The sequence below is a fragment of the Doryrhamphus excisus genome, linkage group LG9 (assembly GCF_037039965.1).
Source record: "Doryrhamphus excisus strain RoL-2023G ecotype Guam linkage group LG9, RoL_Dexc_Guam_v1.1, whole genome shotgun sequence".
Lineage (NCBI taxonomy): Eukaryota > Metazoa > Chordata > Actinopteri > Syngnathiformes > Syngnathidae > Doryrhamphus > Doryrhamphus excisus.
The window spans coordinates 8558254-8574729 of NC_136365.1; the positions used below are offsets into that span (position 1 = coordinate 8558254).

Consider the following 16476-nt stretch of genomic DNA (forward strand, 5'->3'; position numbering starts at 1 on the left):
ATATTTGTAAAGGGTGACCAAGAAATTTGACAATACTGGAGGGGAAATATATTTTATTGGGAGGTAAATTATCGATTGTGAAGTGGATGTATGGCTCTGGGAATACAAAACAATTTTTACAGTTTTATACACAAATGGATGAGTCCTGTGCACTTATTCTTCATTCCCTTATTCACAGTGAATAATGATGTAGATGTACAGCACATACAGAATATTTTATACAACAGTTAACATGGCAAAAGGCTTGAAATAAAAAAATACACGTCTGACCAAGATATGCTGATTTCTCCCCTTTAGACCATTGTTATTAATTCAGACTGAAATACACACTGTGATGCTACTGTACCCATTAAATAATTATTTTTTTTACAACCATCGGTGGCAAGAATAAACAATACTGAAACCTTTTTGTGTATCCTTTTTAATGAATTTTTTTTAATACATATTCAAATTTTGGTCAACAAGTAAAACTGTAAAGCAGTGAAGACCGTTCAACAAAACCATCTCCAAAATGAAAAGGACATTTGCTAACACCCAGACATGAACATATAGCATGTCTAAAGACATTTTTCAGCTTTGTTCTCCTCTCTAGCTTTGCATTTACCTTTCCAGAATTTACTGCTGACCATATTGTTTGTTAAGTGTGTTCATTTTCCCCCATACACCATAATCTGAAAGTATTGACATGTTCACGGTCTCACAAAATATGTGCCCCTTGATACAAGATTCCAATTCAAACCCAAAACACCTTCTTGCTTTGCTAAACAAACTCAGTTGAACAACTTAATAAAACAAAAAACAAATTCGGAAGCAGAAATAAGACGCGTTGATCCTCTTTGGTGAGCTGCATTACACTGACTGTATGCTTTCATTAAGTGCTTTGTCCATTTATTATCGACTCATACTCTAAATTTGGTGAAGCAAAGCAGGAGGAAAAACACCCATTCACCAATAGGTCCACTTCCCCTCTTATTTGATGCTGTGACTTAATTTTTTCTGCAACAAAAACAAATAACAGGTACAAAAGCTAAGAAACAAGAGGGGTGGGCTCAACCCCAAAATATAACGAACATTCTTACAAAAATGAAAAAGTGTGATGAACATAATGAAGGGAACTCGAGGCCTTCAGTCTTCTTTTACCAAAGCTGAGTGACAATGGTGATGTACTCAGTGGAGGAATGCGGCAACTTTAAACTCCCAGCATCCTATCCAGATGATACGCGGATGAATACTGGATCATCTCTCCTCCTCCTGAGTTTCCGCTTCATCATGTGGATCAGTTTTTAATCACGCCGCCGTCACCTTCGCTTACAAAACGCTTCCGCCCTCTGGTGGAACAAAATATGAAAAACATTTTGGTGGAATTTGCAGAAACATAATGTCCTATGCAGTCCGCAGTGGAACATGCTAAATGAATTTTTAAAAATATGACACAATGAACAAACAAGATGCTTATTACTGTGCGTTTATGAGCATTTGTGGATTCAATTTTTCTATCATGGCGTGCGCCTTAAGTTGCTTCATGGATTTTGGATACATTTTACTGAGACCATTACCGTGACCATATATGCAGCCTTCAATGGGAATATATTTGGACACCCTTAGGACAAAGTAATGTATTAAGTAATATAGGTAATTTTCATTTTGGATAATATTTTCACTGGAATTTTACCTCTAATTCAGAATTTTTTCACCACTAAGTCGATTCTTGGGTAATTATTGAGTATTGAAAGGAGTAATGAAGGAGCAAAGAGTAACACACCTGGAGGGACAGGCATCTCGTAGCTGCTTGGTGATAACAGATTCCTGATAGCAGAGGTCCACAAACGTCTCCATGATGGAGTGAGCGTGTGGAACGTCAAGATTTATTTCGGGGAATTCATCATAGACCCGCTGGAAGCCCTGTCGAGAAATAAAAAGTGTTAGTGAATGTTATTCAATGAGATGTGTTCAATGATCGTACATTCATACAAGATCGTACTGACCCTGTTCATCTGGTCCACAGTGATAAGGCCCGTTTTCCAGAAGGACTGCAGCAGCTTTATCATCATATGGCTTGCAGTGTTTCCTTTGGACTCCAGCACCATTACTACAGCCTAAAAACACCAATGTGTGAGTTAAGTCTTAGGCCACCATTAATGTTGCTTCAAATAATTAATGAGTGATGTCATTTAAAAGAGGCAGGTTCAAACTGTTGAACTTAGTATCTCTATTTTCGTGATATAATGTACCATTATATGCCATTATGTCGCTGTATGGTTACATTAACTCACACTTTTGTATGCGTTAAAAAAAAACATACCTGGAATACAGGAAGTGAACAAATGTAACAGTAACAGATTGGAAAACTAACAGATGCGGGGGGACTGGTGGGATTTAATCATTTTTGCCACTTCCGACTCCTTTTGGACATGTGGAACGGTGAATTGATGTATGTGATGTATTCCATTGTAACCTGATGCATGTTCAAATCAAATTAAACCATTACCATTATGTAAGGTCACTTTTTCCATTGCAAAAACAACACCCACTGGTGGGTCTTTGCATAGCACTGTAAAAATGATGAAGTATTTCAGAGTTACTTCAAATTAATATTCAGGTACACCCACTAGATGCACCCTGCCACACTATGTTCAAAATTATTTTGGATGAATCACAATAGACCCGTACATGTACAAATGAGACTTTTCTCCCTGCCAAAAAGACACACAGTCCTTGGCAGAAATGTGAATCAAAAGGAAGACATTTTTTTGTTCAGCACTGTAATACATGAACATACCAGACACTCGCTTAGGTGTACCCAGAGGCAATTCTAAAGTCTGCTGGGGCTAGGCAGTAACTCACACGGCCTCCTTTGCAGAGCACCTCTGATGTAGATGCTCTAAGTCTGTCAGGCCTGGAGGCGTTGCCTGCCTTGCCTGGTGGTAATATCAGGCTATCAAATACTACAGATGTTTCAATTCATTCTGCCAGTTTTCATTGACACAAAATGAGCAAAATATTCATTCATTCATTTTCTACTGCTTATCCTCACGAGGGTCAAGGGTGTGCTGGAGCCTATCCCAGCTGTCTTCGGGCGAGAGGCGGGGTACACTCTGGACTGGTCGCCAGCCAATCACAGGACACATATAGACATAGACATATAGCATGTTTTTGGAATGTGGGAGGAAACCGGAGTCCCCGGAGAAAACCCACGCATGCACAGGGAGAACATGCAAACTCCACACAGAGATGCGCGAAGATGGAATTGAACTCTGGTCTCCTAACTGTGTGACCTGCACGCTGACCACTCTTCCGCCGTGCATCCCAGCAATATATTCATTACATTAAAAAGTCTGTCACTGTGGTTGTAGTTTGCAGTGGTGTGCAACTGCACTGCAACATACCGGCAGCTGCTTCTAATATTTTGGTCCGCCTTTTATCACGGTCACGTGGGAAACTAAAATATTAGAAAAGCCAATGCAAACTACAACCGTAATAATGTTAAATTGATACATCTCTGGCATGGTCAGAATTGGTTGTCCTATTCTCTTAACATACCAGCATACAGTTGTGTGTTTTGATACCTCATAGACCAGCTCATGATGGAAGTGGGGGACCTCTAATTCTCGTAGGCAGCGCTCAGCCTCTGACACTTCTCCAGAAGTCAGGTATTCCTTCAGCAGAAGATTCATCTGGAACATTTTTATGTTAAAAAGTGCATAAGAGATGTGTTAAAAAGACATTTGAGGAACTGTCCTCATATGTCCTTTGGAATCTTGCCATCAATGCTTCAAAATAATCAAAGACCCACACCATGGCAACATATCCCATTATCAGTAGGTTTTACGTTAAACATTTTGAATGGACTGAGAGCATTGCATTTGGTCAACTAAAATCTGAATTGCCAAATAATTGTGCACAAAGTGTACTAGACACACACACTGAAAAGTAGACTGATGCTGAGAGTGACACAGTGGGTTAAAAGCAGTCCAGTAGTTTTTCTAGAAGCTGCGGATATTCAGGTAGTGGAAAAAACTAAGACACAAAGATGCCAGAGAGGTTTACACAATGCTCAACAACATTGTCAAAGCATGCTCTTTTCTCAAAACATCATGTTGACTGTTGTATTATCTCCTCCTTTCATTTACTCCGTGGGGCAACGCCCAAGGTTAGCACTGGCAGGACTAACAAATCCAGAAAATCAAGATTATAGCGCAAGAAGTGAAAAGATAGCCATGGTGTCCAAGTGTGTGTGTGACTGCATGATTGCATGTGTGTGTGTGTGTGTGTGTGTGTGTGTCAGGCCAACGTGCGCCCCCGCATTGAAAATGCACAAATCCCTGTGGGGAAGGTGCTTTGCAAAGGCCAGAACGCCTTCTGTTTGTCTTATATAATGTCAACACAAGACTGTGTCAGTCAGTACACACACTCAAGTGTCACCCATGAAAGATTTTAGGGGTGCTTTCACATCTATCCAATACAACCTGCCAAGCCAAATGCCCAAAAGATGACAACTTGGTATCCAGCCCAGATTTTCTGGAACGATGTGCTTCAGCATCTAAAGCAGTGATTTTGAGTCATGTAGTAAGGGAAGTATGAGTGGAAAAGAAACAATATATAAATAACACTTTTGTTATTGGACTGATCATACCTCTTTGACAAGATGTTTGACAGGTTTGAGGCCACCTCCCACTCCCCACACATTGTCGAGACGCACCATTGCTCTCTTCATAGACAGCAGCACTGCAGCACGGTCCAAAGCCACTCTGACCATCACACGAAACAGGATTAGTGTGAAAGGATGGCAAGAGCTAAACATGTTTTTTCTCGTCTACATATGAAAAATAACACCGCACTTGCATGCAAGAAGACAGCTGTTCCTCATATCGTCCCTGTGACTAATATCGCAGTTTATTTATCTAGGCTGCAAAGTTGACGGCACGTTAATAGGAAGAAGACTGTAATTTTTTTAATTTGAAAAATCATAAGTGGGAAAACATTAATGAATGAATGAATCATGTGTAAACCTTTTTTTAACTTTAATAATGATTTGGTGTGGGCTGCACGGTGAACAAGTGGTTAGCGCACAGGCCACACAGCTAGAAGACCGATCGTTTGATTCCACCCTCTGGCATCTCTGTTTGGAGTTTGGATGCGTGGGTTTCCGGTTTCCTCCCACATTCCAAAAACATGCTAGGTTAATTGGCGACTCCAAATTGTCCATAGGTATGAATGTGAGTGTGAATGGTTGTTTGTCTATATGTGCCCTGTGATTGGCTGGCGACCAGTTGCCCGAAGACAGCTGGGATAGGCTCCAGCACGCCCGTGACCCTTGTGAGGATAAGCGGTAGAAAATGAATGAATGAAAACAAGTTGTCATTACTGGGGTTACGATACAGTCTTAGTCCAGGGAGCGTACATGAGCACCACTGTGAAAGGTGAGGTGTGAAAGCGTGCAGAACACCTCCATGTGCACCTCCAGCGTGCATCCCAGCCCTTGTAAAGCCATATTGCTAAAGAGAGTCTGGAGACACTATTGGTAACACTTTGCCTTCCTGGTGCAATCTGCGAGCCTCATACGTAAAGCAGGGGTGTTCTAAGTGCAACCTGGTGGCCTTTTGCGGACCATGGATATTTTTTTTCCAACAGACAGACACCCGTGGCAAAAAGATATCATGTACGGTAATGAGAAAAGGCTGAAATACCAATACTAGAATTAACTAACCCCCCACATTCAGTGTGCGACTCTCGGTGAAAACACTTTGGTCCAGCTAAGTTGGAACTTTTAATGGTGCAGCCAATAAAGAATTTACATTTACTAATAATAAAACAACCATTCAAACTATTAAAACTCTTACTGTGGGACATACCTGCATTGTTTCACTTTAATAAAAAGAAACCTTGTAGATTATTATAGCCGCATATCATATGTATTTATTTACTATTTATTCAAAAAATCTATTTATTGGGTAAGTACATTTATGGTTTGTATTTTATAGCTGTACCATGGCACTCCGATTCATTATGAATCTGTAGTCCACTTGAAAGACATTAAATCTGCTCTAATAACAGATTTTTATAAATGTGTATATATGGTAATTCATTTACAAAACTAATAAAATGTTCACCTGGCATGCTCGCAGTCCACTTTGCCTTTGTAACAGTCAAGGAACGACATGGGAAGGACGTGATCCGCTATGGCTCTGGCTATAAACTGGCCCAACATCTGGTACATGCAAGAGGGGGGAAAAATAAATAAGAGAAGTACAAAAAATGCAGTCATGCCATTTATAAACACTCCTTTTTATAGTGCACGGACCAATTCCTACACATTAGGCCGTAGCTACAAATGATGATAATGGAAAATTGGAGCAAATATTATTATGTTACACTTACACATTCAACACTTCCTCATCATACATTGTAAATATAGTCTCGGAAAGATGAACTGGTTATTACATTTTATGCTTGTGTGATTAAAAAAATGGGGACAATCATTTTGATATATCCATTGCTGCATGTACCTGAGGAGCCTCAGGTGTGTCCAGAATGAGGTCGGGGAGCTCTTTGAGCATCTTGTCAAAGGCTCGGGCCATGTCGTTTTGGGACAAGAGCTTAACGGACAAGTCGGACAGTAAACGGGAGGTCAGCTCTCTGTGGCTTGCTTTGCCTTCCAAGGACAAGGACACGGCCACAGAGGAGAACTCGTACTTATGGGGTCCCAGGTTGAGCTCCTTCAATAGCAGCTGATGGGAACAAAGAACATACATCAGTAATCTACATCTGCGTTATGTACACCTGCTACATCTAATGCAAGAAAGCTGGACATTAGTAGAAAAAAACATCTGCGTAATTATTATTATAATCAATTGAACACAGATTTTATTTTCACTGCCTTACATTACTTTGTTACTGTATTGATGGATTACTAATTTATGACTCATCTCTGATGGCGACTAATCTCATATTGTGCACACACCGGCATGTTCATGACCCAAATTATTTCAGATGCTCACCAACCTGGACCTCTTTTGTATCTCCATGTTCAAAGTACTCCTGGACGATGGGGTTGACCATTTTTTCCAGTTCCTTCTCGTCTACCTCTGGAACAACTGTTTCATAAACTGTATCTCCCTTTAAATTGAAAAAAAGATGCATTTTATACATACAATTTTAAGAGACATAAAAAAGCTATGCAAAACAATATTCAGCATAGCAAAACAAAACACGGTATTAAAGATTTATAGAACCTATATTTCTGTGTTTTCTATTTCTGTGGTATAATATAGTCATCTGTCATTCTAAACATAGTGAAGCAGTGTTGGGATGAACCAAAAAGGACAAAAAAATATGGGAATAATGCCAAAATATGAGATGAATTATAAAGTTATAACTTATAAGATTATTAATTAAATATGTAAAATTAAACAACTTGCAAAATGTTCAATACTCCTGTGGAAAAGACTTGCCCTAATATTTTCAAAATCTGTGTTACTGTGTTTAAAGTAATTAATTCATTTTCTACCGCTTATCCTCACGAGGGTTGCAAGGGGTGCTGGAGCCTATCCCAGCTGTCTTCGGGCGAGAAGCGGGGTACACCCTGGACTGGTCGCCAGCCAATCACAGGGCACATATAGACAAACAACTGTTCACACTCACATTCATACCTATGGACAATTTGGAGTCGCCAATTAACCTAGCATGTTTTTGGAATGTGGGAGGAAACCGGAAACCCACGCATGCAAACTCCACACAGAGATGGCAGAGGGTGGGATTGAACTTGGGTCTCCTAGCTGTGAGGTGTGTGTGCCAACCACTTGTCCACCGTGCAGCACTCTTAAGTAATATTCGTTCAAAATAATATTATTTCAATAGTGATGGGCATTTGATGAAATACCCTCCATCAAATGAATGATCAGTTTGGTGATTAATTAATTCAGTGCCTCTGCTAGAAGTCCACCCTGTTTTTCTCAACGTCTTCCAGATGCAATACATCAACAATCAACCCAAACAACCCTTGGGATTCGTAATCAACTGATTTGTATGCTCATTCTTAATGTGCTTGCCCTGACAAGCTTGAAAGAAAAGAATTGTTAATTACATAAATAAATGGGGACAGGTGGTCCTCTGGTTACTAACAAGTTCCGTTTCTGCCACGGTCAATTTTTAGTCGAAAATTAAAGCTAAATTAACACCTACATCACTCACACTTTGCACAGAACAGTAGACGAGTGGGTAGCATGTAGGCCACACAGTCAGGTGATCGGGAAGACATAGGTTCGTTTCTCCGCTTCAGCATCTCTGTGTGGAGTTTGCATGTTCTGCCCAATGCGCACGTGGGTTTCCTCCCACGTTCCAAAAACATGCTAGGTTAATTGGCGACTCCATATTGTCCATACTTCATAGTCGCATGATAACAACGAAGTTATCATGCATTGTTTGCAATAAAGTTGAATGTACGTTCCGCTGGTGCTTCCAGCTAGGTGTCGCTATTGGGAACTCATGACAAATAATCTAATAAAAAAATTCAACCGGGATTCGAACCCACCCCTTTACTATATCAACTAGACCCTGCAAATTTCCCCACTGAGGGACGAATAAAGGCATATCTTACCTTATATCTTATAGGTATGAATGTGAGTGTGAATGGTTGTTTATGTGCCCTGCCATTGGCTGGCGACCAGTCCAGGGTGTACCCCGCCTCTTGCCTGAAGGCAGCTGGGATAGGCTCCAGCATAGCGGGCATGACTAAGTATTACTCTGCTTGAAACTGAACACAAGAACCGCCTGTACAGTACTCCACCAAATTCAAGGTTTATCGATAAAATGTGGAATGTTCCCAAGGACAGGTTGACCTTGTGTCAGGTGACCACCTTCTCTTTCTTTGTGTGTATTTTTCTGGACCAGTGTGCTCTACTTCCCCGCATGACAAAGTTCCAAAATTCAAGGCCAGAATCATACAGTTGCAAAACTGTTATCAACTTAATTTTTTTTCCTGCCCACAGAGGTTCCTTTCCCACTGCTCTCTTTCACTATCACACTGCGCCCTTTGCTTGATAATGACGTTAAAGATTGAAAGTTCCTTGTATTGACATGGGATTGGGCCATCTGGACCAAAGTGGACCATGGCATAGTGCCAGGGGGTTGGTAATTCACCCCAAAACTACTAAAGTTGAGGGTGACTCCCATGACCCCCGTTCTTCGGCGCTTCAACCGTATGTTTTACAATGCCCCTTCTAAGATTTAGGAGGAACTAAGAGACCAAGTCCAACCCCTGATTGATTTCCTCATCGTTAAAGAGACATGTCCCAATACTGGTTATACATGCATATTTCACAACTGACCTGAGCAGATTCATCATAGTTTGGGTCGTGTGCATCAGGTTCCTCAACCTCATAAACCATCCCAGCAGCCCCCCAAACTCCTTTACCACCCGCTCCACCTGGAATGACAGCAAAACAACATACATTCATAGGAATATATGGGAACTTCACAGGGATAAATTGGAATGTCAGCAGAATTGCCTGCTCATGTATTAGTGTCCTGAATGTAATAAAATGTAGTACAAGTGTAGTAAAACCTATCAATTTGTAGAATGTACCTTTTTTCGGTAAACCTCTGCCTTTGCCTGTCCTGGATTTGCGGTCATTGGTGCAGATTTTGCCTTTTGGACTGTGGGGCTCGCCACCAGTTGGGTCCCCCGACTCTGAGAGGGACTCGCTGGTGGAGTTTCGGGATGACGACTTGCGCAGGCGTCGTTTGGCTTTGGCTTTGAGACGAGCCTCATGAAGGGCTTTCTCCTGGGGGGTCCAGTTACCATTGACCTCCGCCTCGTTTAATTCGTTGTCGTCATCGTCGCCGTAGGGGTGTGCCAACTCTTCACGTGCGTTGTCCTGAGAGAGTATTCCTGTGAGCGGACAGAAGGCTGTTAACAAGCCGGGGGCTTGTTATAATTTCTATAATTTAATAATAAAATAATTTCTCCTGAAAGTTTCCCTTATTTATGATGGTGACAGAAACTGTAACAGATTCATTCACCTTTTGTAATTTGCTGTTCAAAAATTGGAAAAACATGGAAGACAGCCAGCTTTACGGGAGCAGATTGGGCTTGAGCATGACACAAAATCCTCATGCACATACTGTACATGTGACACTCAGTGGATGCGGCTACAGTGTTTACTTAATTTATGTAACACCGTTGGAGTTCTAGGAATGTGTGTACACATTTGAGAGGCAACAACAGGCGGAAGTGGTGTGTTCCTGCAGGAGTGGGAGGAGGCAATGGAGCACGTGGTGAAGAAATGCTGACGCCTGTTTTTCTAATATTGCTCCCGTCTGGCCTTGCGCAATTCGCTCATAGCAGCTGACCTGACTACATATGGCGTGGTTGGGATCAGAGCTGCTCACATGACTGGTTTGGAAGCAGGTGGAGTCGGGTGGGGTAATGAATACCTATAATCATTATGCAAAGCCCTAAATGATAGTGTGTGCTCCTATGGGGATAGAGATTACAGGTCATATTTCTAGGGAGCAGGAAGAAGTCCAAACCAAAACCAAATTCATGCTCAGGCTTTCTAGGAAAACAAAACTCATGTGCATTGTATAAATTACAGCAGCACATTTAACTCTTTACAGCCACACCCCATGCTTTCAGAGTGCATAAACAACTGTCCGTGTGCACCGCCTTCCGCGACAGTTGTTCCTCCCCTCCCATATGTAGGTCACACGGCCGTAAATTAGGAACCCAGCAACGGCCCAGCGCCAAAACATGCGGTGGGCCAATCACACTAAAGTAGAAAACTGACCAGGAAAAAAAGTTTTTTCAAAACAGGACTTGCACAACCAGGTTTGAAAAGTGAAGGCAAACTATGCAGCTGTGAGGATGTTGTTTTTTTTTAACAATCATATAAGATGGGACAACATTTAAAGCATTTACAGTTACACAGCTCCACTTTCACATACAACCTTACATACCAGTCCACAATACATTGCCTGTTATTTGTCCAAACCCCAATTTCTCATTTAGTTTGGAATCCTATGCTCCATTAAGCAAATGTATGCAAAACCTAAATTCTGCAGCCCACCCCTAGCTGGAAAACACAAAGCACCATAGCACCAACTTTTATGTGTAAAGCTAACCAAATAATATCTGGATAATGCACAGTAATCAATATTATAAAGCACAATGTGTGTTCTCTAAGCTTAAATAAACAGTAGCAATTGTCGATGTGATGTCGTGGCAACACACCTGTGTCAGCTGTTAGGCGTATTCCCAAACATGCTTTTTAATCACCCATTGTTTAATGCACTTTAAATGGAACATTGTTAATGCAGGAGGTGTGGAAGAGAATTACACTGTATATGCATGTTCATATCCATCCATCCATTTTTAATGCCTCAGTTGCATATGTATGCTGGAGTCTATCACAGCTGACTTTGAGCAGGAGGTGGGGTAGACCCTGGACTGGTCACCAGCCAATAGCAGGGTACTATGTCACTGTCCGAACATGCACTTTATAACACATAATTACTGTATTTTCTCATTTAAGGTACTCAACTTGAGACTGGTATTTAATTGTGAGATGATTCGCTAGTATCAAAAGCTAATTTGATAAAGGCTTGTGCGTGTGCATTAACTTGGGCTGCACTTCATTATGAAAAAAGGTCCTATTTACATGCACCAGCTACTGTAACACTCAACATGCATGGAGTCGTGTGTCACGTGACACTATTCACATTTATAGATATCTAGAAATTCCGTTAATATTTCAATGCATGCATATAAATACATGTGAAATCTTTGAATTAACCACAAGCAACTGGTCAAGGTGCTAATAATACATTTCTGCATCTTATGTAACATTTAAACACAGAGAGATTATATAAACTCATCCTATTGGCTCATATGCAAGGCTACAATAATGACGTCATTGTACGGCTGTGAGGAACGCGTGGCTCCTCATGTGATGTAAAATGATGTAAAGTTACACAAGTTGCCTTAAAAACGAACCACCTTGTTGACAGTAGCCCGCTGTTTTGATTTAGATTAGCGGCGCCATGCGTGGGAGGACATGTATATCAGGGCGGAAGTGAGCACTCTGCTCTTGTCCAATCAGGGGCAATGAACGTTTAACTACGTAAATAGACAAACAATCTTCATTTTCGAGTGATATGTGTGCAAAAACACGGCTGTTTTGCAGCGTTAAGTGAGCAATAATTAGCAAATGTATGCGTATATGTGCATGAAGAAAAGTGTGTGGGGGGGGACACTGCGAAGCACATGGTACAGCATGCTAACCCTGCAGCCCATCCCATGTGTGGACAATGGGGGACGACCATAACATGCCAGCAGGCCCCGGGGAGAGGAGGCTAGAGGTCGAACCCCGACATCCAGCACTCGGTGACCACCACTGACTTACCGTCTTCCTGCTGAGCCGAAGACAAAGCGCCCACTTCGGTCGCCATGACGAAACTCGCTCGAGAACTCGCTCCTCTTTCTTGTTCTTCCACTGAGGTGCAAAAACAATCCACTCGAAAACAGCAACTCAGCAGCGCAGAGCAGGAACTAGCTTATGTGTAAGATAGTGGAGATAAAAGGTTTTTTTTCAGCGGTGCACGTCTAAGCTAAATCGCAAAAAAGGGTTAATATGAATAACGCTAAACAGCAGAAATTATAATTAACGTGTGTAGAGCTAGCAAGGGCTCTCCAAGAAAAGAGTAAACAACAGGAGGGCCAGGTTGGCAGAGGAGCAGGTGAACCCTCACGCCGAGAGCGCGTTTGATGAGCAAACAGCCTGCAAGATAAACAAAGTCTCTTTTTAACTTTGAGAGCAGCCAGCAGTCATGTGGGCGCAGCGCGAAAGAGGAGTGGTGAGCAGAGGGGGTGGGGGCTGGGCCTTTTTGACCAATCACAGCACAGCGAAAGCTTCAGCCACAACAGTCTACGATGTCATTTTTAAAGTCTATTTTCTTATCACCGTTGTACAAAAGAAGGCTTGCTTCACAAATATAAAAACATGCCAATATATGGAATAACCTCACAGTTCAAAGTGCCTTCATGTAAAACAACTGCATACGGTAAACAGTAATGCACATTTGAAGTGTTGTTGTGAAACACATCTTCACCAGCAGATGGCGGTGTAAACAGATTTTGTTTATGTAGGAGTTTTAACAGTGGCTACAAACTGATGTTTAACATACACTACTCATACAAAGATGGGGCGCTGAAATTTCAGGATGAAAATGCCACTGTTCAGTATATTAGTACTTTTTCAAAAACTTCCTATTCTTTGACAAGAAGCTTATGGCCAAAATGCACAACAGGTCAATCTAGTTTTTATTTGTATGCCCTTTTAGGATTCTTCCAGTCTCTCCAGTTGCAACCTGCTGTGACTTACTGGTCACTTTCCCTGTGCAAACATCCTGTTTGAAAACTGTTCTGTCAAAATGTCAGAAGAATCAGAATCAGAATCGCCTTTATTATCATTGTATTGCATACAACAAAATTTGAGAGAAAATGTGATCACCATGGTGAAGAAAATGTATCAATACCAATTCCAATTGAACTACAATATTTGTTAATCAATTCATGGTTCACACACTTTTGTGATTTTTGCCATTCAGCTCTTTGTTAGAGAACAGCAAGTTGTGCAAAAAAATAATTTGGGGAAAAATTATGAAAAAAAATGTAGAAGAAAAAAAGTTGAAATATTTACAAAAATTTAAAAAAATCAAAAAAGTGTAATGTAAGGAGAAAATGTTCATACTAATATGCTTTGTTACTAATAACAATTTATTTCAACATAGAAAACGTCTTTGCATATCTGCATGGGTTGGTTTGAAAAATGCTAAAGTGCCCGCCCGCTCCATTGAGTTTTGGACCCCCCCCCCCACCCCACTCCACCACTTGTTCTAAGCCACTACAAAATAGTAGACCTTTTGTTTTTGACACTTCCTTTCATCTTTTAAATTTAATACTAGATTTACAAAGCTGTATTCTGTACATTTGTAAATGGTAATTCTAGTATAGATCCTAACCCTTAATTCTAGTACACCTTCTATATACAAAAGGTGTATTTTCCTTCAGATTAATATCTGAATAAACCTGCACAGTGATGTACAGAAGGTTTTTGAGTTTCTATTTGTAAGAAGGTATGTATAATTTTGTCATATTCAAGGAGGGACACTAATGGAACACACCTTTTGAAGACACAACACTAAAATAACAAGACTTGGTTCAGCCATTTTGGCAATCAGGATATTTTGCAGGATATTATACTGCTGCGAGGGCGCAGCTTTCAAAGTGGGTGCAGCCACAAAAGAAATGCCCAAGCAAAATATTTATCAGAATAATCACTATATTTGTCTGAAGTAAGCAAAGGCGTATGTTTGCTACAAGCTCAGTTAACTTTGTCACCAAATCCACAGTCTTTATTGAATGTAGCGCAGGTGTCCATATCCAACATGATGACTTCCAGAAGCAGCAATGAAAAAGAAAAAAAAAAAACAGGGGTGGAAGAAATTGAAATCCTACCCAACCTCCTGGAAAACAGCACCCAATAAATATATGAAAATGTGAGAATATGCACCAGAGATGTCTCTGTAGTACGCTGCCATTTCAAAACACTGTTAGTCAGTCATGATACTGATATTGTCCAGACACCAACATGCCCAGATAGACTATAATGTTTTGGCCTCATAGTAAGGAACAATGTTTTAACTGCACTACAACAGTAAGTTCTCTCCGCCTCATACATGCTTACGACACACTGAAGAGCGGCAGAGATAAAATTGCACAAAGATAGTCTAAAAGAACACCACAATGTGTAGACATATTCATCGGCACAAGTTCATACAAGCACATACAGTATACAAATCCTGCTTGGTTCTAAACACAAGAAGTGCTGCTTCTCAAAGTACTAACACGAGATCCTGAATAAACAATCATCATTTTTTTTGTATTATTATTCCTGGCATTAGGCCTTATCAAGTCTCCAATTCCCTGCTTCATAAAAGTAAAAAATATATAGGAAATATTTTTGATAAGGAGACGTAAACAGACCTTTGCAGTCCAAACTCAGCAGTGTAACAGTCTTAAACCAGGCCTTAGCCTACGGGTGACAATAAGGGTAAAGTGTGGGCATTTTTGTCTATAAATATCTGCTGAGAAGGAAAGCATGTATTCAACTTGCTCTACATACAGAAGACCTGCTCGGGTTTGATTGGCCATCATGTGTTGCCATTATATTGGGAGTCAGGGTCAAAGTGCAAACTTGCGCTCATACATTTGCAACTTGCAACTTTGTTTTCTCAAGTGTTGATGTTTCGGTTTGTCATTTGCAGTTCCCGGTCACCGTAATTAGACGTGCACCTTTTATTTCATCAATTGGACAGTGTGTCAGGTGATTAATTGAGGTCCTACTCTGTGAATCACCACCTTATTGTGGTGGAGTGGTTTGAGTGCCTGAGGGATTGAACACAGTTTGTCCATAACTAACGCAATGTTGGAAGACAGGGGTGTCCATAAGCGCACCTGGCACTAGGACACCCTAGGTCACAGGTCTATGATCAACTTCAAAGTCGTATCATCAGACCTGGTAAGACCCAAACGTGTAGTGAGTGTGTGCTGGGAACGCCTGGCAGAGTCTCTCTTTCGTTGAGTTTTCAACTCTTGCCTCTGGCAGATCTTCGCCTGCATCCTGGGGGAGGACTGGGATATTGAGTCCGAATGGGTCATATTCTGTACCATTGCACAGGCTGCCGATCGGAGTTCCAGTCGCAAGGTGGTCGATGCCAGTCTTAAGGTCAGTCCACGAACCCGATGGTGGACACCAGAGAAGGAGTCCTATCAGGCATGGGTGGCTTGTGGGACTCCACAGATACCATCAGGCCGGGAGCGGTCGGGGCAAAAACTCGGGTGTGAGAAGAGTTTGGTAAGGCCATGGAGCACGACCTTCGGTCGGCCAGAAAATACATAGGTTCTGGCAAAACCATCCGACGACCGGGGTGGTGGTCCTCCTTTTTAAGAAGCGTGAACAGAGTGTGTTCCAACAATAGGGGGATCACACTCCTCAGCCTCACTGGGAAAGTTTATTCCAGGGTGCTGGAAAGAAGGGTACAATCGTTGGTAAAACCTCGGCTACAAGAGGTTCAATGCGGTTTTCGTCGCGGTCTCGGAACACTGGACCAGCTGTACACCCTCGCGACGGTGCTGGAGGGTGCATGGGAGTTTGCCCAATCAGTCTACATTTGCTTTATGGACTTGACTGACTTTGGTTGTGACCGAAAGAACGAGATTGCGGATACAAGCGGATGAAATTAGTTTCCTCCATAGGGTAGCTGGACTCATCCTAAGAGACAGAGTGAGGAGGCTCAGAGTAGAGCCGCTTCTCCTTCTGAGGAGCCAGTTGAGTTGGCTCAGGCATCGATTCCAGACGCCTTCCTGGTGAGGTGTCCTGGGCATTGCCAGTCGGGAGGAGGCCCTGGGGCAGACCT

At 41.6% G+C, this 16476-nt stretch overlaps 1 protein-coding gene across 1 annotated transcript; it reads right to left on the reverse strand.

Moving 5' to 3' along the window:
* Positions 1–23: 23 nt before the first annotated feature.
* Positions 24–12825, reverse strand: pdcd4a (programmed cell death 4a). The gene is made up of 11 exons (XM_058073834.2): positions 12402–12825; positions 9584–9889; positions 9327–9424; positions 7003–7116; positions 6507–6728; positions 6111–6208; positions 4634–4748; positions 3567–3674; positions 1986–2096; positions 1763–1902; positions 24–1328 (listed from the first exon to the last, which is right to left on the reverse strand). The coding sequence occupies exons 1-11, from the start codon at positions 12445–12447 to the stop codon at positions 1277–1279; spliced, it is 1410 nt and encodes a 469-aa protein (XP_057929817.2). The 5' UTR covers positions 12448–12825; the 3' UTR covers positions 24–1276.
* Positions 12826–16476: the final 3651 nt, after the last annotated feature.

Coding starts and splice junctions, on each gene's coding strand:
- pdcd4a (XM_058073834.2), bottom strand. CDS start 12,447: ATGGCGACCGAAGTGGGCGCTTTGTCTTCGGCTCAGCAGGAAGACG. Junction 6,729..7,002: donor GAGATACAAAAGAGGTCCAG/GTTGGTGAGCAT, acceptor TGTTCCCATCAG/CTGCTATTGAAGGAGCTCAA. Junction 1,329..1,762: donor CGAGATGCCTGTCCCTCCAG/GTGTGTTACTCT, acceptor TTGTTCCACCAG/AGGGCGGAAGCGTTTTGTAA.